At 39.8% G+C, this 22,500-nt stretch overlaps 1 protein-coding gene and 1 long non-coding RNA gene across 7 annotated transcripts in view; one reads left to right on the forward strand and one right to left on the reverse strand.

Annotated features, from left to right (window-relative positions):
* CUNH10orf67 (chromosome unknown C10orf67 homolog) overlaps positions 1-22,500 on the forward strand; it is a 168,366-nt gene that overhangs the window by 63,994 nt on the left and 81,872 nt on the right. For 3 of the 6 annotated variants that reach the window (XR_012376056.1, XM_025891957.2, XM_073885543.1), the window contains exons 5-8: positions 1,268-1,420; positions 7,631-7,763; positions 8,895-8,953; positions 16,212-16,277. Coding sequence is in view for 5 of the 6 variants with exons in the window: in XM_025891957.2 (XP_025747742.2) it covers positions 1,268-1,420; positions 7,631-7,763; positions 8,895-8,953; positions 16,212-16,277 (411 nt within the window). In the remaining variant the exon portion in view is untranslated. The remainder of the gene's footprint in view (positions 1-1,267; positions 1,421-7,630; positions 7,764-8,894; positions 8,954-16,211; positions 16,278-22,500) is intronic. The other 3 variants (XM_073885544.1, XM_073885545.1, XM_073885546.1) reach the window with 3 other exon arrangements.
* Positions 21,763-22,500, reverse strand: part of LOC141371256 (uncharacterized) — a 15,287-nt gene continuing 14,549 nt past the window's right edge. The window contains exon 3 of the long non-coding RNA XR_012376057.1: positions 21,763-22,090. This is a non-coding gene — a long non-coding RNA (uncharacterized lncRNA). The remainder of the gene's footprint in view (positions 22,091-22,500) is intronic.

Raw genomic sequence — 22,500 nt, forward strand, 5'->3', positions numbered from 1 at the left:
CACAATGGAATATTATGCAACCATCAAAAGGAATGAGATCTTGCCATTTGCAACGACGTGAATGGAACTGGAGGGTGTTATGCTGAGTGAAATGAGTCAATCAGAGAAAGACATGTATCATATGACCTCACTGATATGAGGAATTCTTAATCTCAGGAAACAAACTGAGGGTTGCTGGAGTGGTGGGGGGTGGGAGGGATGGGGTGTGGGTGATAGACATTGGGTAGGGTATGTGCTATGGTGAGCACTGTGAAGTGTGCAAGATTGTTGAATCACAGACCTGTATCTCTGAAACAAATAATACATTATATGTAAAAAAAAAAAAAGATAGTAGGAAGGGGAAAATGAAGTGGGGGGAATTAGAGGGGGAGACGAACCATGAGAGACGATGGACTCTGAGAAACAAACTGAGGGTTCTAGAGGGGAGGGGGCTGGGGGGATGGGTTAGCCTGGTGATGGGTATTGAAGAGGGCACGTTCTGCATGGAGCACTGGGTGTTATGCACAAACAATGAATCATGGAACACTACATCATAAACTAATGATGTAATGTATGGTGATTAACATAACAATAAAAAATTTAAAGAAAAGAAAAGCAGAAACATAGCCATTTTTTTCATGCAGAGAGAACTGAATGATATGTTAGAATTACATAATTTTAGAATGGTTATGCGTATAGATCCTGAAGATTACTTTCTTAGGCCTAATGGTTCATTATCCATAGCTTTGCAAGGGAAAAAAAATCTATTTTAATGCATCTTCTTCTGCTTTGGTCTCAGTTTCCTAAGTTTTCAAATGAAGCATAGGATATCTAGATTAATGGTCTGCAAAGCTTTTCTGTGGAAAAAAGGAAAGAAATGATACTTGTCTCCACATCTCCATACCAAACCACAGGCGGAATTAGTTGCACCATTGAAGCTTACTTCTCTTTTTACATATTCAAATTTTTGCTATCTTCCTTTCTAGGGGAAGATTGGAGTAGGGTATTCACAACCATGATGTGAATTTACAATTAAGGTTTACTGTGATTACTTGTGTGGCCGATGAAGTTAGAGTACCACATAATGCTTTGTGTTTTATAGAGAATAATGTGCCATATTCTGTGGCACTTTAGCCTATCATTCAATATAAATATAGTTATTTCCTGAAAATTGTGTGCAAGTTACAAAAATAAAATAACTTACAAGACAGTAGCTTAAATAAAACATGAACTACTTTCTGATGGTGCTCACTTAGTGTCTGATTTTTAATGTTGCTTTCCCCCCTAGCAATTCTTTGAGGTGGAAGAAGAAACTTTTGTGCAAGAATCAACTACTATCAAGATGAGTGTTTTGTTAAAAAAACTGAAGGATAGAGAAGAAGTTATTAAGAAATTAAGAGAAGAACTAGACCAATACGAAGAGTCCAGACTTCAAAAACTTGTAAGTTTCAAAGCAATGAATAATTAATTTTAATATATATAAATAAAGTTATAACTTTCCAAAAGTCTGGGTCAAGAATAAAGGAAATACAAGTGGTATATCTCGGACATCTCTCCACAACATCAGCCAGTCCAACCTTTTTCTGCTCAATGGCATATTCCAGAAAACCCATAATTGTTATAAATAGGAGGAATATAATTGTTTTCAATTTTTATTTATAATAGAAATAAACTATTTCCCACTGCAGAAATTGTCCTATTCTAGAAGAGCATGTAGATTTTGGTTTTAATTTTGAAGACTCCAACCCTGATTTGCTGTTTAGATAGTTTGAAAGACACAAAGCAATCTCTCCATGTCAGAGGCTTCCAGGAAGCACCATGGAACAGGGGGACCTTCAAGGAAAAATTCTCAAAGGGTTCCCCCCCCCAAGTTCTCCTTGTTTCCAAGGGAGCCAGAAGTTGGTTAACTACTTGGACAAAGGACTGGTGGGAACAGAAATGGAAAGAGAGAGCAAGGAGATGCTAAACTCCTGGCAAGGAGGAGAATTTTAAGGGCTCTTGAAAGTGTGGACACTGAGAGTGAATTCATTTTCATCTCAAGTCAGCTTTGAGCCACTGGCGGTGGCCCAACCACAGTTCAGAGCCACACAGGGGTCTTTATTATTAGATTCTAAGAGCAAGAAGCTGATTGAGTCAGAGAGGCTGGAAGAGAGGCCAGAGGAATAACAATCTTTTGAATATCAACTGGCAGGCACCACGTGCCTCATCAGTGGTACCTCTTCTCATCTCCTGACTCAGTTTATGGAAGAGGAAGCAGAGACGGGGTGGTTAAGTTACTTCCCCCAGGCACACAACTAGTACATGGTAGAGATAGCATGTGAACCGAGGTCCCGCTGAATCTGAAGCCCACAAAAGGATGTGGAGCTCTATGCTCTACAGTAAGGCATCAAGGTTGTGATTTTCCAAATTAACTAGCTGGTATGTATATATAAAATAGACTATAATATTATATTATTATAATGTACGCATATATTAATACAGGTATATACGTACACATGTAAATTTTGACACATGCATAGATATGCACAGAAAAGGTCTGAAAAATTATACATCCAAATGTCAACACTAGGAAGAAACACTTAGCGTTGCCAGTCCTTTGAAGAGCAATCGATAATTTACCTAAATCCCACACTAGTAATCTTATTTAAAACTCCAAGTTTAGAAGAGAGAAGGAATTGCACTTGTATCATTCCGAAGGATTTTGTTTACTAATTGGTGAAGAAGTGTTTACTTTGTATAATCCATTAGAATTGTTTAGGTTCTAAAAAAACCCAAGTATCTTCTAAGTAAATATTAAGTGTTAGTAGCATAGATCTAATTAAATATTAATTCTTTTTACATGTTCTGATTGCTTTGGAAGAGGCACATCCAGTTTTTGCACTTATTTTAACCTTTTCCTGGGTCTAATTCTAGTCTTATTTTTGGAGACAATAATTTAATAGAAAGGACTAAAGCAACTGTAATAGTTTTGGCTTTTAAACTTTCCTTGGTCAAAGATATCCAGTATAGATTGGCAGGGTGATTTGGGTCCATTTATTTCCCATTTGTGAAGTGCAAAGATACCTGCCTAGCTAAAAGAGATAGTTGTGAGAAGGATACCTGTTGTATTGAATGTGAATTGCTTTGAGTTCTTTGAAGAAAGCTAAGTATATAAATCCTAGTTATCATTATGAGGAAATACACAAATCCTTATGACCATCTAGTTTACATTCCATGAAATGCTCTGAACAGACCTCAGGACCTGTTCAGACCATCCCTATGTGGTAATTGAGCTCCTTACACTAAAGCATGAGGTCTATCTTGTAAGGTTTACATCTCAGAACGTCTTCAACCTGGTAACTGTGCTCTCTGACGCCAGACGGGAAGGAGGATGAGTATGGGTAGTGGCTTTGTGAGGACAAGGAAGTGGGGGGCTCCACCCTGCTGGCTCAGGAAGGCATCCTGAATACCCTGGTTATTCCACTAAAATTTGTCCCCAGGGAGACCACATCACAATTTCTGTAAGCACCCTAAGGTTTGAGGGAGGTGAAGATACTCCTGATTTACTAGGAGTATACATTTCTCCCGGCTCCTGAGGATCGCAACAAAATGTATGGCGCTGGTCTCCCACCTTGATTGAGGGCAGTGTAGAGCAGTCGGGACTGGTGTGCATCTCAGGAACATGGACATGAAGGCCACAAAACAGATCATGAGTTATACAAAATAAACCTATGGAGGATACTTTATTTTTAATCCTCTAAGATTTCTTAAAACTCCATGCCACCGAGGATCTGGAAGAGATCCTTTTAATTTGAAAGTTCATCTTATACAACTGCTCCCTCTGGTGGTATAAAAAAGCTTGAGACACCAAGCATCCGAGATCAGATTTGGAAAACAGAATTTGGAGAACCAAACGGAGAATTTCAAAGTCGCAATGGAGATAACTTGAAACCACTTGAAATAAGCAAGCTGAATAAGCAATAGGGAAACGCTTTAGTTCATTCTTACTGACAGTCAAATTACATGAATAGCTTTATAGTTAATAAGTAGTCGTAACATCTCTCTAGAATGGTTTTTGAGGAAAATCTGATGAGAATGTGATCGCAAAGGGAAAGTTTCATAAACCGCTAGCTTAAATCATATTTATAACAAAAAGGAAATTGGGAAAGGGAGCTCTTTAAGTTATAGAAGCCTCATCTCTCCAGGCTTGATGTTGAATATCCCTCCGAGCACCGTCACTCAAGGACTGAGCGTCTTTTCCAGTTTAGTTCTGTAGGAAACCATCGTGACTTAGCCGCATGTCACTGTGGTTCTCCGGTTGCCGTGCGGTCCATTGATCAGTCCCCTTGTGGATTGCAAACTGAGGCTGGGCTGTCAGAGCGCATGCGCAGGTGTTCGCGTGTCTGCCCGCATACACGCACGTGCGTTTTAATTGCAACTGACTTCATTTCTTCCCCCTTACCCTCCCATAAATGAGCTGTGCAACCATCACCCCCCCCCCCCCCCCCCCTCGAAGGGAACATAACTGCTTGTTGCTGACAGCTCTGAAACAGAGCTGTCCGTCAAGAGTGGCAACTCTGCAGGGCTGCACTGCCCCAGTGCGCCACTTTCCTGGCTGTCACTCACTGGGAGAGCACCTGCTCTTCTCTGTGGCTGTCAGGCAGCACACAGGCATGCATCAGAACCTTCCTGCACCCCCCAGCAGCAAATTGAGATGTCCAAGTACTGTACGGGGAGCCTGCAGAATTGAGACACCAATATGGCAGAAGGGAAACTGCTGAGAGGCACATGCAGGGCTCTAAACAGTATTCCTCAGACTTCATTGTGTGTATGGATCCCCCGCGGCTCTGGTTAAGATACAGATTCTGACAGTAGGTCTGGGCTGGGGCCTGAGAGTCTGCGTTTCCCATAAGCTCCTGGGTGAAGCCGGGGCTCCGGGTCTGTGGACCACACTTTGAGTAGCAAGGCTCTACAGTACACCAAGTCTACAAAAACGATTCTTTCAAAATCTGTTTAGGATTCCGAAACCGGGGAACAACGATTCTGCACATCTAGTGCATGTTCACCAGAGAACTAGTGCATAAGCCACCGCCGGAAGCCTCGTTTTCACAGCGTGATAGAAAAACTTTACATTGGCGAGTTCCTTTCGAAATTTAAAATTCCAGAATGATCGTGGGTCACACACCATCTCTCTTCAGCTATAATGCGGCTCTAAATAGCTACATCTAGTTAACCACCTTTTAATGATCTCCATCCTTTTTAACCTTGGTTTGTTAACGCAGTTTATTTTAAAGAAGTCTCATGGTTTAAATAAGCCAAAAACTAGTGGTGTGGGCAGATGGTAGAAGGAACACTACCACAAAACCTGCCACTCAGAGTGTAACAGATGACCGTGGCAGCCCAGAACTATCCCTTTGTTCATTTTGCTAATGAGTGTCCTCATTGCTGTGGGAGTCTGAATAGTTAATTACGTGCAGTTCCTGCAGCTGACAGATGGTGGGGACAGAGCTAAAGATTAACCTCACAAGCACGGGGTCTTATAGATGGATAGGAAGAGGAAAGACCGTCCAGATGAATGTGTTTTCCTTGTTTCCTGCTTTTATACGAGAGTTTTAGAAAACGCATTGAGGTATTAGCTGCTACCACTTATACATTTCATGCTTCGTGTGATGAATTCAAATAGTTCTTGTTTAGTTTATGATAATGAGTGCTCATATCATTCACTGTGGGTATTCATATTGTGCCAGTTAGGAAATGTATGCTTATGCCTTTGGAGACAAATATGGTTGGTTGGTTGGTTGGTTGGTTGGTTGGTTGGTTGGTTGGTTGGTTTAAAAACCCTTTTTAGTCTATAAGTACCTTCTGTGATGGTTTCAAATTGAACCATGTGGGACTAGAAATTAATGACTGGGATTCTTCCTTTATTAAAACAGTGCTGTTTATTAACTATTAGATGTGTTAGTTCTCATGAATTAAGAATGAGTTGGGCTAAAATAATGTAAATGAAATGGTGGATCAAAATCATAAAGATTTGTATTGGGTTTAGTGCAAAATTTAACATTGTTTTAAAAAATTAACTCTGATATGACTAACTTTATTAGTAGGTGGCTTCTTATTGAATGTACTGGGTTTATTAAATGTACTGCAAAAATTGTAGCCACTTCTTTTTCTTTTGAGACATTATGGTCACAGAGTAAAACATTTTAATAATTTACTTTATTAAATAGGTTAAATAAAAATGCGGTTAAGATCTCTCTAAGGTTAAATAAAATCTCTCTCTCTAGAGAGAGATTTCAGATCTCTCTAAGGTTAAATAAAATGCGGTTCCAAAGGAACCCAGATCTCTCTAAGGTTAAATAAAAATGCGGTTCCAAAAGGAACCCAGTATGTTGGGAAGGAAGATTTTGTTTTTGAGAGATCTTATTTTTTTTTTTGTATTAGCAATCATGGCATTGCTGCGAAAAGAATACGTTATAATTGGTCTGAAGATTAAAGTTCGAAAGTACTTCTGTTAACCATATGAATTTTGAAGCAAGGCATATAGAACTTTCTATCTCTTTTACCACAATTATATGATGACTTTTCAGCCTACTCCTTAATATTTTGAGATTGCGTGATCGTTTAATATTTTACCATCACGAAGTAAAAAGTTCTGCATCAGCTTCCCCAATCCATTACATCTTAATTTTTAAAAAATGTGTGGCAGTAAAACCTCGGCAGCCATAAGCGTGAGTATATTCAGATGTTTTTCAATAGCTTTGAAACAGACAAGAAGAAGAAGAAGAAAGGAAGAGTAGCTGTCCCAATAAGCTTCTATTGCGTAAGAAAAAGCCTCTCCCATAATGGACATGGCAAGATTTAAACAAAAGACGCACATAATAAAAATGTAAATGAGTTTGCTTTACTAAAACTATAACTTTAAAGTCCTTTGTTGTAAGTTATCCTGAAACCTTCTTACAAGGTAATCGCTGTTTGCATAGAGATTTAAACCGAAGTCTTCAATAGCATTAAACGCCTGCACAGTCCCCAGTGTGACAGGCATGCAAAGCCATGTTAATGTTCAGAATATGAATTGCCTCTGGGTGGCTCCTCCACCAAGCCGAAAACCAACTGTGTGGATATCCGTGCGCCTGATGGACTCCATGCGGCTCCCAGGCTGAACACGTCACCGCTTTGACATGTGATGTGCTCCTCATGACACTGGCAGCGCTGACACTGGGAAATGCCACAAAGGCAACAAGCCCCCCTCCTTAGCCGTGCACTTTGCCACCCCCTGGCGCTGCCCGTTCTGGTCCCCCCAGCCTGCCTAGTTACAGGCGGACAGCGCTTCAGACACACACAGAGGGAAGTGTGGGTGGAGGGGCCCCAGCTGCCTCCCCGGACGCAGCCTCCATAATGAATTGACCTGAATGATGAGGGCACACAAACAGTATGATATGCATTATTCCTGTCAATAAAATGTCCCCATGTGCTGTGGTCTTTGTACAGAATGTACTGCAGCCTTTCTTCCAGCGAGCTCTATTTAATCTCCTTCCTTTTTACTATTCATATTATAAGTGTGTAATAGAATTCAGAAAATTATATGATAGCTCTTCTGCATCTGTATTGTCTTGTGTTGCATATTTAAATCCTCGGCTTTCTGCTTAGAAATATGGAATTCCCCATCTTTCAGGACACTTTTGCCAGAGAGACGATGCTAGAGAGGGAAAATTTGGAGTACAAAGTGGCAAACGAGAGACTGCTTCAGGTCATTTCAGAACTCGAAGAAGCAATCCGACTCAATCTAAAGGAAAATTCAGTATTAGGTAACATTTTACCGTCATTTTTGAGAAAACCCTATGCACTGGGCACTTCATAAAATCCATAGCAGTGTTTGTCTTTACCAAGCATACGTTTGCTTGGTTATTTACATGTATAAGATCAGTTGGATTTACATGTATAAGATCAGTTTGATTTTTATTGAAGATGGCATTCCTTGCTTGGGAAAGAGGGTTTATGTGTGGTTATATTTTTGAGCCATGCCATTCTAACTCAGGGTGTTTCTTTTCCTCCCAAGACGAACACTGACCTTTGAAAAATGTACAAGATTTCACCTAGAAATATTATAAATGGACAGAGACTTTTGCTGATTTCTGTTTCATATGCTTGCTTGATTATCTAAAATTTATAACCTTTAAATACTTAAGCACATAGATTGGGGTATGCTTTGTGGAGCAACAGAGTTAGCCCTTCAGAAAAATATGGCACTACTTACTACGGAATTATCTTCAATTTTGGATACAAATTTAAAGACAAATCTTCATGTGTATGCCTCATACTCCCCTTTTTTACATACCTTAAACGTTGGCAAAAGTTGTTTAAATCACCAAAGTTAGACTGCTTTAAAGTCTTTTTTCACTTACTGTTATCTTTGTATTTCTGTTACCTACATGGTGTTCCCCTTACCTGCAGTGATGAAAAGCAATAATAAAAAAAAACCTTACAGCAAAATATTGATGAAATCAGATAGATTACAATATCCCTTGAATATAAATTATAGCATGCCAGTGTAGTTTCATTTCCTTTCTAATGTGGTGTGATGCTGCTTTTTCAGACTTCGGTAGTTCTTACTGAGTCATAAGGTGCCACCTGCTAAAGCACTTTGTATTGGCTGTGACTAACGGCAAAAATGTCCATTGCTAGTATCGATGAAAAGCTTTCAGCCCTCAGCCACACTTGGATCTTGAACTTCGTTCTTAATCCCTATCTGACCAGCCGTCTGAACAGCAGGAAGAAGGCTGTGAATGTCAAGGGCAGTTGTGAAGGTCACAGTCCTGCTAGGACTTGCGTCCAGCATGCCTACCAGCCGTGTACAGCCTGCCCTGAAGCAGGGAGCTTGAATACAGGGCCATAAGCTTGTAATTTCATGGTTGGCCTCTCTTTCCTTTTGTTTACAGAAGATGAAATTGTAAGTCTGAAAGAGAAGGCAGAAAAGAATCATAAAACGATTCAAAAGGTACTGTAACATTTTACCTTGACTAACGACTCTTTTTACATTGAAATATCAGCACGACAACGAGTGAAATAACACTGTGTCCCGCTTGTCTTGGGGTGTAGGGAAAAGTCCATTTCCATATTTAGTCTCTCCCGTGATTTGGGTAGGGTCTCTGGTAATAAATAAGGATTCCATCTTGAAAATGAATTAATGTACAGATAGTTCTTTCCTTTGGGATAACTGAGTGTCTACCTTGTTGACTGTAAGGAACTGAAAAGTTATATGGACCCCGGGGGTCCAAAGGTGTGCTTGTGGGAGAATTCTATTATTAAGGAGGAACAATCTTATTTTCAGCCCAGATGGGGCTTCATGCTCATTTTTCCATTTGCGCATGAACTGGGCTTATGCTATGCAGGAAATCTGTATTTAGAACTGGATTTTGGTATTAGCAAGGTCAAGATCTCCCAGTGCATCTGAGGCCACAGGATCACAGCGGTCCCGCCCTCCCGCACAGGTTGGGCGCCCCGCTTTGGGCTTTCTTAGCTCTCAGTGGTAGCGTTCCATCCTAGCTAGCAACACATTTTCAGCGACGAGCCGTCTTCCCTGCCGTGTTGCTAGCCTCACGAGGGCAGGGACGGTATCATCTCCATTTCTGATATATTCCCAGTGCTGAGCACAGTGCCTGGTGTGTGGACAAATGTTCTTTGAGTGATTCATAGAATGAAGGTGTGTTTAGAGTTCAGGAAATTTACAGGTGAAAACGTGTATTTACATCCCTGACTTATTCCAAATAAACACCAATGCTCTCCACTCACTGGATAGAGTGCCAGTTTTAAAATGAAAATGAATTAAAACTGGGTGACATTCATTTTTAATTAAACATTCATTCCCTCAGAGGCACTAGCCATGTTTCCAGAGCCCCAGTGAATGACCACCTGTGCCTAAGTTTCGGTCCAAATTTCAACCTGATTTTACAGTTCAGGGTATTCTTAGGTTTTTGATAAAATTACTCTTAAGAACTGTTTTTTAAAGACTTGGTTACACTAAGGGTCAGAGTTGGGCGATGTTTTCTCTGAAAACCAAACCCATCAATGGGGATTTGCAGAGCGAGTTCATTTTCTGGCACTTCACCTTGTTTGCAGTGGAGACAGTACAAGTCCCGTCCTCACAGAGAAAACAAGAGTCTGTGGACAGACAAGTTTAACCTTTTTAGTGTCAATATCTGCAGTTGAAAATGAAGTCCCAGCTTTCTGGTGTCACTTAACCTCCAAGGAAGGCTTAAATGTTTCTAAAACTGTTCAGTCTGTTCTGTCACTGGTAGAGATGAGTTGTGGAAGCTTACTATTCTCTGTGAGGAGCACAAGAAATTAAAGTGAAAAATCTGACCAGGAAGCCACCAGTTAGAAAGAAACATGCCCCTTCGAATGACGAGTTATACCTTGTGTGAGCTTAAATATTTCACTTAAATGCATCCTCAGCTTCCTTAGGTCTGCACTGCCCAGTGGTAGCCCCATGTGGCTAGTTGAAAATATGAACTGTGTCTAGTGCAACTGAGGAACTCAATTTTAAATTATACTTAATTTTAATTTTTAATTTAAATTTAAAAACTGATACTTGTTTCGGTTTATTGCAAAACTTTATGTATATTTTAAATAACTTGGTATGTGAATCTGCTTTTTCTTCTGTAAGTTTTATGCAGTCTAAATACAGATCAAGTATTTCTGATGAAATTTTAGCCCCCGAATTGAGATGTATTGTATGTGAAAAGTACACACTGAGTTTCGAAGATTTAGTTTAAGTGAAATACCTCAGCAATAATTTTTAATATTAATTATTACACATTGAGAGGATAATATCTTGAATGTATATTTGGATAAATGAAATATATTATTAAAATTAATTTCACCTGTTTCTTTTACCTTTTTTTAACAAGGCTACTATAAAATTCAAAATTATATATATCTTGCACCATATTTTTAATTCACAGCTCTCTTCTAGACAAATATAGCAGATCCCTAGTCTGTTTGATCATTTCTAAATCCTTTTTTTTTTCTTTATACATACTGGCCCTCCACAGAAACATTGAATATAGGCACAATTTTGTATTGAGCAGAAAGAATCTAGAACCTTGGGTTCCTCTTCCATTTCTGCCACTGTGGTCCCTTGGGCCAGTGCCTTATCCTTCTTCCTGTCTCTCACAGTCTTACTGTGAGGATAGAATGAGATAATGTGCATAAAGTGCTTTGTCAACTGGAAAGCACGTTGGGAGTTGTTGAACAAACGAGAGCTGATATTACTGGTTTGGTTTCCAATATCCTCCACTATATCAATTAATTCAGCAATGTTTGTTAGATGCCTTTTAGTGCCAGGCTCTGTGCTACTGCAGACACACACACACACACACACACACACACACACACACGGCCCCGCTGTAGAGCAGATTAAGTCTAGAGCAAGAGACAAACCCCTCGGGCTGTGTGATGTGGACTGTAATGGAAGTATGTACATAGAGAAGAGATGTCTAGCTTTACCTGGAAGGTTCTAGAAAGGCTTCACACACAGCTCCACACCTATTTCGCACTCCTTCACTGGAGCTGATCTTTCCAGGTAGGTAGGAGGGTGGAAGAGCTGGGTCAGACCGTGAATGCATACAGTGTGAGAGATGTTTGTGGACTTGTTTGTGATTTGGTATGGCTAAAGTACAAGGTAGGAATCCAGTGAGCTATGAGAATTTGTGTTGGGGCAGGAAGAGGGGGGAGGGGTAAGCAGCTCAGAAGCCCCTGGATAAGACACATGTTTCCTTTTTTAGCCCTGGGTTCAGTGAAAACCAAGTTGAAAATGGCCTGTATTTGGGTAGGCTGATCTCGTGTCTTCCGTCCGGGTTTGAAGCACTATTATGATATTCCGTAACTTTCATGTTTAAATTCCAATAATCTAATAACAGCTGAATCTATATTCCAGCTGTGGCCATAATATGAATCTCCTTCTAGGAGGGAGTCAGCCAGAAGTCAGAAATGACAGCCCAGGGTGTGATCAGCATCAGGATGCAGGGCAGCATAGATTGCTGTGGGCCACATGGGGGAACCCAGCGTGGATTGTAAGGGATCCGGGAAGGTTGGAGGAAGGACTTTGAGTTGACTCCCAGAAGAGAGGTTCTAGTAAGCCAGGAAAGGGATATGGGAAGTGGAAAGGGTCAGAAACATGCAAAAGGGAAGTAAATGCATGTGATTTGCTATAGCTGAAGGGTATGCGAGAGCAAGGGATGGTAAGAAGCAGGGCTCATGGCAGAGGATTATTATTCATGCTAAGGGGTTTGAGTTGCCTTCTGAGTGCATTGGGGAGCCTTGAACATTGTGGAAGGATTGGTTTCACGTTTCAGAAAGAAAATGAGCAGGAGGGAGGAAAATCTGGAGCTAGAGAGACCAGTTAAGAGGCTACTTGGATAGACCAGGGAAAGTATAATCTAAAACAGAAAGAGGACAGTGACACTGGGAATGACCAAGAAGGATGAATTCCAGGGATGGTTAGGCAGTAAAAGTTATGGTCATTGATAAGGTTGAAGGTGGGAGAGGTAAAGGAGAAGTTGAGGCTGGAGAGCATTTGAATGAAGATGAGAACAGTCAGCGGGGGAAGCCAGAGAGGGGACATCACGGAAGCGAAGCAAGGGAGAGTTTCCTTTGCACTGTGTCTTACCGCCAACTGTGCTAAAGGCTCAAAAGGGAAGATTAGGCAATTAGCTCTGGCAACAAAGTGACCCCGGTGATATTAATGGGAGTCATTTTCCTGGAACAGTGGGAGCAGGTGAGAAGCGGGGTGAATGCAGAAGTGGACACGGTGAGCGTGGGCAACTCTCTAGAAGTTTGCCTGTGGATGGCTAGAGAGAGGTAGGGGAGTAGTTCGAGAGGGACATGGGGCTGAGGGAGGAATTTTTTTTTTAAAAGAAGAAACTAGAATATTTTTAAACGATGCCAATGGAAAGAAGAATGAGAGTGGAGACGTAGAGCAGAAGAGGTCATTGATGAAGAGTGATCTAAGGAGGCAGGAGGGGTTGGGGCTAATGGTCTTGATGTTGGTGGTAATTGACATCCATTGAAAACTTGGTGACGCTCCTTTTCAGACCAAGGTATGATGACTCAATACAAAATCTTTTCCTTTCCTTCCACCTCATTCCATTACTTTCCCTAAACCTTCCATCTACCCTCCCACCTTATCAACTATACCACTGTGTCACCTTCAGAGACCCCTATTTAGCCAGTCCCCACTGTTCTCCAGCCCTGCTCCAGTGGAGATGGGCCAATCCTTGCCTGTTGGTGGCATTGCAAGCATATGGGGTTTTAACCCAGAGTAGCTGCACCCTCTGCCTGCCTAGCATTTCACTTGGGTCTACTTAGCACCCTTTCTTACTACCCCCTACAGCTCTTCTAATCTCCACTACTTTTCTTAATTCCCATATTCTATCCTCCATGCTTCCTAATTCACAGAAAACATGGCGGACACTTGGAATTTTTTTTCCCCTTCTGTGCTCTCTTACTCTGTCACTTAGCTTACCTAGCCTTACCTTTACTCCTTTTTATCTGAAGAGGATCATTCTTCTTTGCTCTGATTCATCCTTCCATCTATTCCCTGACTCATCTCTTCCTTCTTCCTCTTCTGGAACTTTCTTCATCAGTCCCTTTCTCTCTTATGCTTTTAAAAATTTTCCTCTAGCCTACAGATGTAGTGAAAACATCATCTTGGTGGTATCCATTGACTCTAATCATCCCCAACCCATTGCCGTTTACTGTACTTCAAATATTATTTAAAAGAAATCTGTGTTTACCAGTCCCTTTTTACTCCCCCAATGCTAGTTTTTCCTAGGTTTCCAAGGTCACAGTGAGATTCATATTGCCTTCAATCCTTTTGAGGTTTTTTTTTTCCTTCCTGAATTTTCTGCCGTATATGACAGACTACCTGCCATGTCATAGTCTTCTGCAGCAATGCTCATTTCTGATTCTTCACACAATTCTTCATTCCTTCCTAAGCAATATGTGTCAGTGGCTTCTCCTTCTCCATTTTCCACTTGAATTCCATTCTTGGGAATTCTATTTAACCTTGATCTTCCCCATTTTCTCTCTAGCTGACCTCAGCCTCTCCCATAAATGGCACACTTGTTTACCAGTGACTTCCAAACTTCCTCTCCTGCTTCACGATTACCCTGCACACCATGTCTCTAGTTTCAACTCTGTTCTCATCTTTAATTTCGATGTTACATGGACTTTGACAGTCCCCATCCATTTCCTATGGTAATTAGAAGCTCCCTCTATGGCCCTGCGTACCTGGGACTGTTTGCTCTCTTAAGGTCAGGAACTGTCTTGTTTATATTCTTAGTCATTGGCCCTAAAAAATATTTGCTGAAAAAATGCTCTACATGTTCATCAAACCCACTGTCAAAACTTGAATTTATTACCCCTTGAATTTGGATTCTGCTGTGTTCCCCCATTTAAATGAATGACCTTGCCATCGATCCCAAAGAATAGAGGAGAAGTCTAAGGTCGTTCTCTACTCTTTCCTTTATACCTAATATCTAGTTGGTCGCTCAATCTGTAGATTTTCCGTCCAAAATTGATCCTAAATCCCCCTTCTCTGTCACAGCATTGCTGCAGACTTGTTGAGGCTCTCATCATTTCCATAGATTCGAACTTCATTTTCCTGTCTCCACCCTCATCCCTTTTCAAATCTAGCTTCCACACTCTGCCATAGCTATGTCCTACCCTAATTGTATGTGCTAAAACCTTCAGTGGTTCCCCATTGCCTGCCGTATAAAATCAGACCACCCAAAAAATACACTGGGGGATTTTTCAGATGCCAGAAACAGCTAAATTCTCTCCGGAAGAACTCTTTGAAATAGGTTTTATTATCTTAATTTTACAGACAAGAAAACTAAGACTTGGAGCAGAGACTTAGTTTACCCACACACCTAGTAAGGAGAAGAGCTCCCATTTGAACAGACTCCTGTTCAGCTCATTGCATCATCCTGCCTTCCACCCCGGATTGTGGGGAGCAAGGGCTCTCCTACAGTCACCCAACCCTCCTCCTTTCCTGCCACTGCTGTCTCTCTGCACCCTGGGTCCCCTTACACCAAGCCTTCCCCAAGTCCTCCATGACTCCATGTTCCTCTCCAGTTGCTGTGCTATTTTGTTTGCCATTTTCTCTGCCTTGTTCCTTCTCCAATTTGTTACACGTATCCCTCAAGACCATTGTCAAACAGTACCTCTCCTGGTCTATCTGATTATAACTGTGGGTGCTGGGGTATGTGGATTGCTATGCTTTTTGACCACCTGAAAATGTGATTTATTAACATATTTTCTTATGTATTATGGTCATTTTTTCACATTGCTCTCCTGTAGATGCTCCAGAGGAAGGGATCTGTTCTACTTCATTTCTGTACCTCTGTAGATGAACGTAGACCTCCTGGCATCTAAAAGGTGTTCCATACATGCGTATAAATTAATGAATATATGAATTAATTGAGTGGATGTCAGAATCAAGTTTTGAAATTTATCAGTGTATATAACATAACTGACATCCAATATATGTATATAATATTATATAACTGATATATATTATATGTCTTATATGTATATACATGTGTGTATATATTATATAACTGATATATAATATGATATATAATACATAATATATGATATTATATATCATTGGTAACATGTATATCATGATATATATTAATATATATTATGTATCAGTTATATTATATCAGTGTATCTAATATAGTATAATATAAATATACACAAATGGCAAATAATCCCTGAAGATATGGAGGCGAGTCATAGGAGTGCAGTGGTCCTACAGCGTATGCTCTTTGATGGCTGTTTTCAGTTGGCATGAAGAGAGTTTGATGTGCATAGAAATAGAACACAAAAATCTAAAATAAATGAAATGAGTCCTATAAAGAGGAGAGCAAAATTTCTCTTCTTGACAGACTCTACTTGCTTTATTATATATTGATGTCACATTCTGTTGGGGTAGCGTGAGGAAGATTGTAAATAAATTGGCATTTCCTGTGTATATTTTGCTTGCTTTTCTAGTAAAAATACAGTAACTACATAATAATGTATTATTGTTACATGATAATCTACAGACATTTAAATTTTCTAAATCATATTAGAATCCCCTTTTCTCCTGTTTAAAATCAAAACATGTGTTGCTAAATTCTGCTGAGGAGGAATTTTAGACATTCTGTTCTTTTTTTTAATCAAAATGTAATATTCTTCTCTTTTAGCTAATTGATGGTAGAGACAGATTACTATGTGAGCTTGATTATGAAAAATCATTAGTTCAAGAAATGGTAAGGTGACTTACATTATTTCCTAATAAATTTGAAATCAGGAATTCAATTTAATCATGAAAGATTTATAAACTTTATCTGTAAACATTTTACTGTAAACTTATTTCACCTTCGTCAATAATCTAAATGCATGCCTAATTATAGACTTTTTTAATTGAAGCATAATTAACACATGATGTTATATTAGTTTCAAGTATACAACATAGTGATTCGACAGACAATTCCATACATTAAGCTATGCTCAGTACAATAAGTGTGGTCACCATACAACGTCATTACAATATTATTGACTATATCCCCCATGTTGTACTGTGCAACCCCCTGACATACATATTTTATAACTGTAAATTTGTACCTCTTCATCCCCTTCATCTATTTCTATAAACATTTTTAAATGATCATTTTAAGGCAACAGATTGATTAGTACTATGAGAAATGTAATAAGCTGACACATAGATGAGTCTTCCATAAGAAATCGTGTTACCATTTAAAGCACTGTCCAAAGTTTTTGAGTTTTATTATGGAGATTTAAAAAAAGCCACACAAATAGGAGAGCCCAATATTTTGAAGGATCTGCTATTTTTAGTTACAAATTGCCATAAGTGACAACAACAAAAAAAGAACCCAGCTAGATATTTTGGCATTCTGTGTTAGTCTCATAAGGAAACACTGCCTTTTTATGTTCTTTTAAGAGAACTTTCCAGACGGCTGCTCTTTTATTTTATCTGTTGACTACCCACCCCCCAGGCCCCGCCACCTCACCCCCCGCCCAGCTTATGGTGGTGTACTTTGGCTTTCAACTGGTCACCACTAGTATGTCTTTGTTACAGGAAACTGACTGTGTTTATTATAATCAAAAATAAAACACAGCTTGACTTGCGTTCTAAATGTGCTTGAAAAGAATATGATACTGTTTAGAAGAGAAAAGGTTGTTCATAGGAAGTCAACACCACTTCAGATATTGAAACATTCCCTTTTTTACAGCTTGTCACACTTTGTGCCAAGTCATGACTGTTTCCCTAACTCTGTTTTGTTACTCTCAGCACCATGTGTTTTGGGTTCCTTGTCATAGAAATTAATGCAAAACAATGCTCCCGGACGACAATAAAGCCTTCTATGAAACCAACTTGGGAATGCAGGCAAGGAAAAAAATTATGGTTAGCTATTCACAGAAACCATGTGCTAACAAATAATGTTATTTTGAACCCTTTACTTTTAGATACCTCGCCTATAAAATTCGTCTCCATTATTTGAGTATACTTGGTCAATTTTTTCTCTCCCCACCCCCTTCTGTCATTCCTCCAAAGTCTAGGAGTTGTTTCTCAAAACAAACGAAATGTGCACATTGTCATTAAAATTCAAAGTGTTTTTATAGAATGGGAAGCAAATGTTATTGTCAGTTTGTTAACGACGTTAGAGAAGGAATTAAACTCCTTGATCAGTGAGTTTGTGCGATACTGTGAACAGAACCCATAGTTTTACTTGGCCTCTTTATTTAAACCTTAAGCAGTTAATGGGTGCTATTGTATTGCCCACAGGGGAACCAATCACGTTTTATTTTGTTGTTTGGAAGTTTGTGGAGCACCAAGCTTGTTGCCAAGCAGCAAGATCTTGCATCACAAACCAGCCCCCGCCTCCCCTCACAAGAGCCTTCAGCAAGCTCAGAACTAGTTCGGGGGTTCATGTTTTCAGAAGAGAGAGTCTGCTTAAGGTTCTTATCATGACCGAGGTTTCCGGGGCATACCTTTGGGCCCAGCAAGGTCACTGTTTGGCACCCCCTCCCTCCCACCAAGGCATTCTGTTCCTAACTTGGAGGGAGGCTGGCTTTGTGGCTCTCTGGCTTCCTTTGTTTCTTGCCACACTACTTTTTTTTCCAGAAATGAAGATTTCTGGACTGATGATTGTACCTAGATGGAGAAGTGGGAGACGGTAGAGTGGATGCAGTCTTTTTGTAGAAATGTAAAAATGTTCTCACTGCAGGGTTTTTGTTCCATGCTTGCCTATTCCTGTTTTCCAATGCAGTTTATTTTCTGGTCTCTTAAGAACCTAGTCTAAAAAGTCAAAGAGCTGCAAGTAATAAGGCACCACCAGTAAGTGTAGGGAAGCAATGAAATTTGGAATCATGGTATCCTGAGATTGGCTCGAAGGGAAGCGTATGAAATAATTTTGTATCTTCCTGTGATTCTTATGCATAGTGGCTTCCATTTATCTGTTTAAAGATTGAGATGTAATCGCCACATAACACTGTATTGGTTTTAGGTGTACAACAAAAGGATTTGATATATGTGTATATTGTAAAGTGATCACCATGGTAAATCGAGTTAACATCCATCACCACACAGTTACAAAATTTGTTTTCTTGTGATAAGAACTTCTAAGATTTGCTCTCTTTGCAATTTTCAAATATACAATACGGTAGTGTTAACTATAGTCACTATGTTGTATGTTATATTCCTAGGACGTTTATTATGACTAGAAGTTTATGTACTGTGATCACTTTCACCCATTTCGCCGACCTCACTTCACTCCCCACCTCTGGCAATCACCCATCTGTTTCTCTAAGTTCAGTTTTTTTACATTCCACATATAAGTGATCATACGGTATTTGTCTTCCTCTGACTAATTTCGTTTAGCATAATGTCCTCAAGGCCCATCCATGTTGTTGCAAATGGCAGGATTTCCTTCTTTTTTTATGGTTGAATAGTATTGCATTATATCAATGCCATATTTTCTTTTCCATTCATTTGTTCATGGACACTTCGGTTGTTTCCATGTGTTGGCTATCATGAATAATGTTGCAGCGACCATGGGCGTGCAGATATCTTTTTGATATAGTGATTTTGCTTCCTTCAGATAAATGCTCAGAAGAATAATTGCTGGGTCATATGGTAATTCTATTTTTAATCTTTTTGAGGAAACTCCATACTGTTTTCCACAGTGGCTGAACCATTTACATTCCCACCAGCAGGCCACAAGTGTTCCCTTTTCTCCACATTTTTGCTGACCATTGTTATCTATAGTGATAGCCATTCTATCAAGTATGAGGTGATATCTCATCAATGGTTTTGATTTGCATTTCCCTGATGATTAATGGTGCTGAATACCTTCACATGTACCTGTTGGCCATTTGAATATCTTCTTTGGGAAATGTCTACTTAGATCACCTCCCTATTTTTTTAAGATTTTATTTATGTGAGAGAGACAGCACGCACACACGTGCGTGTGCATACAAGTGAGTGCAGGGAGGGGCAGAGTGAGAGAGGGACAAGCAGACTCCAGGCTGAGTGGAGAGCTGGATGTGGGGCTCAAACTCATGACCCCAAGATCATGACCTGAGCTGAAAGCAGGAGTCAGATACTCAACCACCCAGCCGCCCAGGTACCTCAATCATCTGCCCATTTTTAATTGGATTATTTGGTTTACTTTTATTTTTATTTCTTTTGCAATGGAGTTGTATGAGATCTATATATATTTTGGATATTAATCCCTTATCAGATATATGATTTCCAAATATTTTCTGCCATTCCATAAGTTGCCTTTTTATTTTGTTGATTGTTTTGCTGTACAGAAGCTCTTCAATGTGATATAGTCTCACTTGTTTATTTTTTATTTTGTTACTTGTGTGTTAGGTGTTATATCCAAAAAAAAATCATTGCTGATACCCATGTCAAGAAGCTTTTCCCCTATGTTTTCTTCAAGGAATTTTATGGCTTCAGGCCTTGCATTTAAGTCTGTAATTTATTTTGAGTTAATTTGGGGGAGTGGTATAAGATAGGAGTCTAGTTTCATTCTTTGACATGTGAATGTCCAATTTTCCCAGCACCATTTATTGAAGAGACTGTCTTTTCTTTATTGAGTGTCCTTGGCTCCTTTGTCAATTATTAGTTGGCTATTTATTCATAGGTCTAGTTTTGGACTCTCAACTCTCTTTCGTTTGGTCTGTGTGTCTGTTTTTATGCCAGTACCATACTGGTTTGATTACTGTAGCTTTATAATATACTTTGAAATCATGAAGTGTGATGCTTCCAGATTTGTTCTTCTCTCTCAGCTTTGCTTGGGTTTTGTGGTGGGGGGGATCTTTTGTGATTCCATATAAGTTTTAGAATTATTTTTTCTACCTTGGTAAAAAGTGCAATCTGTAAAAACTGGAATCATAATAGGGATCGCATTGGCTTTGAGTAGTATAGCCCTTTTAACAATATTAATTCTTCCAGTCCAGGAACATGAGTTATCTTTCCATTTATTTGTGTCTTCTTCAATTTCTTTCATCAATGTCTTGTAGTTTTCAGTGTACAGATCATTCACCTTGGTTAAAAAACAAAAAAAAAAAGTGTATTCATCAGAAAAGTACTATAACCGAACTCTTAATTTTAACTATTTTTTCATCTGTTTCATCCCAGTGTACTTGGCTTCTAGGGACAACCCAGACGTAAGATAGAAAGGAGTTACAAAGGTTGCTGTAGCCCCTCATTCTGGGGGCCCAGCCCTGAGTTACTGCTGCAGTTGGCCTTGATCCCATAACTGGGGTCCCTGTTGCCTGAGCTCCCTCTGAGTCATGCCTCAGGTCTGTCTAGACATATACCAGGTAATGTGGCAGTGTTTGGCCATTCAACTAGGAAATCAGTATTTTGATGACCCAGATATTTACTATAATAAAATATATGTCTGAATTTCTGTGTCTAGTCCTGTGTATTTGATAAATTTTAGGTTATTATATCACCTCTCATTAGTACTATCACTGTACATTTTTATTTATTTATTTATTTTTAGAGAGAGAGAGAGAGAGTGAGTGTGCAAGTGTGGGGAGGGTTAAGGGGAGAGGGAGAGAGAGCTCTTAAGCAGCCTCCATGCCTAGCAGGGCGCCCCACAAGGGGCTCTTTCTCACAACCCTGAGATCATGACCTGAGCCGAAGTCAAGAGTCAGACTCCCAACTGACTGAGCCACCCAGGCGCCCCTCTGGTACTATCACTGTTCTGACGCTGGTGTTCCACAGGTAGAATCTATAGTCTGCCAACTGTTGCTGCCACAGGATTGAGAACCACTTTGAAATCTGGGGGATGCTTCCAGTGATCTGTGGGAAACTTCATTTACATTATAGCTCTGGGAATCGTGGCAATTAATAAAGACAAGAATGACATGAGTAGTGGCTCAAGGTGACTGCATCCCTATATACTTGGTAGACCGCAGAGCAAGTTCTACTATCCATGTGTTCCCTGTCTCACTGTCAGTGAGTTCCTGCCCACCAGTCGGAAAATGTGCTTGCTCCACACAGTCCTGGACATCTTGTAGCCCTGCTCAGCCTTCATGATCTACTTATAAGTCACAGGGCAGAGGGCAAACCTTGTGAAAGGAAAAGTTCCTTTGAGCCAGTGTTGTTCCAAATCCACCACAGTGAAGCCCTCAGACCCATGCAGCAATTCATCCCCCATGAAATCAACAGACACATTTGTCTACCTATAATCAGGAGTTTTATTACCAAATGTCTCAGAGTACTGTTTCTTCTATGTGGTTTCCTCTTCCTAAAGTGCCACCTCTCGGTTAGCTCCTGCTCATTCTTCAGGTCAGAGTTCAGATAACACCTCTGGGAAACCCTCCGCCTTACTCCCCGAGACCGGAGCAGGTGCTCACCCTCAGGTTTATACAGCACACAGTCCCCCTCTCGTGGCTTTCCTCACACTGTATGGAGATGGCCTGTTGACTTATCTGTTATTTCCATCTGGTGAGCTACATCAAGATACAGGAACTGCATCTTGTTCACAGTTGTACCCCGAAACCTACCATGGTGGCTGCCACAGAGTAGATACGCAAATATCTGTTATGAGTAAATGAAGGAATGAATTTTAAAAGTGATTAGTTGAAAATCACTTAACCCACACTATAGCATGAACTACATATAGTTTAATAAGCTGGTAATACCGTTAATACACATGTGACACAGCTGTACAATATATGAACTAACTAGAGTGTGCTTTAATTTATAGGTTAATTTACATATTAATTTATAGGTTTTGTTCCAGTGGTTCTCAAACTTTTTGGTCTTAGGATCCCTTTCCACTCTTAAAAATTATTGAGGCCTCTAAGGAGATTTGGTTTAGATTGGTTTTATCAGCTAATATTTACTGCATGTGAAATTAAAACAATCAAATTATTTATTAGTTCATTTAAAAATAACAATAACAATCTTTTACATGCTAAAATAAATAGCATATTTTTTATAAAAAT

Source organism: Callorhinus ursinus, unplaced genomic scaffold (genome assembly GCF_003265705.2).
Source record: "Callorhinus ursinus isolate GAN/ISIS: 27379988/994484 unplaced genomic scaffold, GSC_fseal_2.0 scaffold63, whole genome shotgun sequence".
Classification (NCBI taxonomy): Eukaryota; Metazoa; Chordata; class Mammalia; order Carnivora; family Otariidae; genus Callorhinus; species Callorhinus ursinus.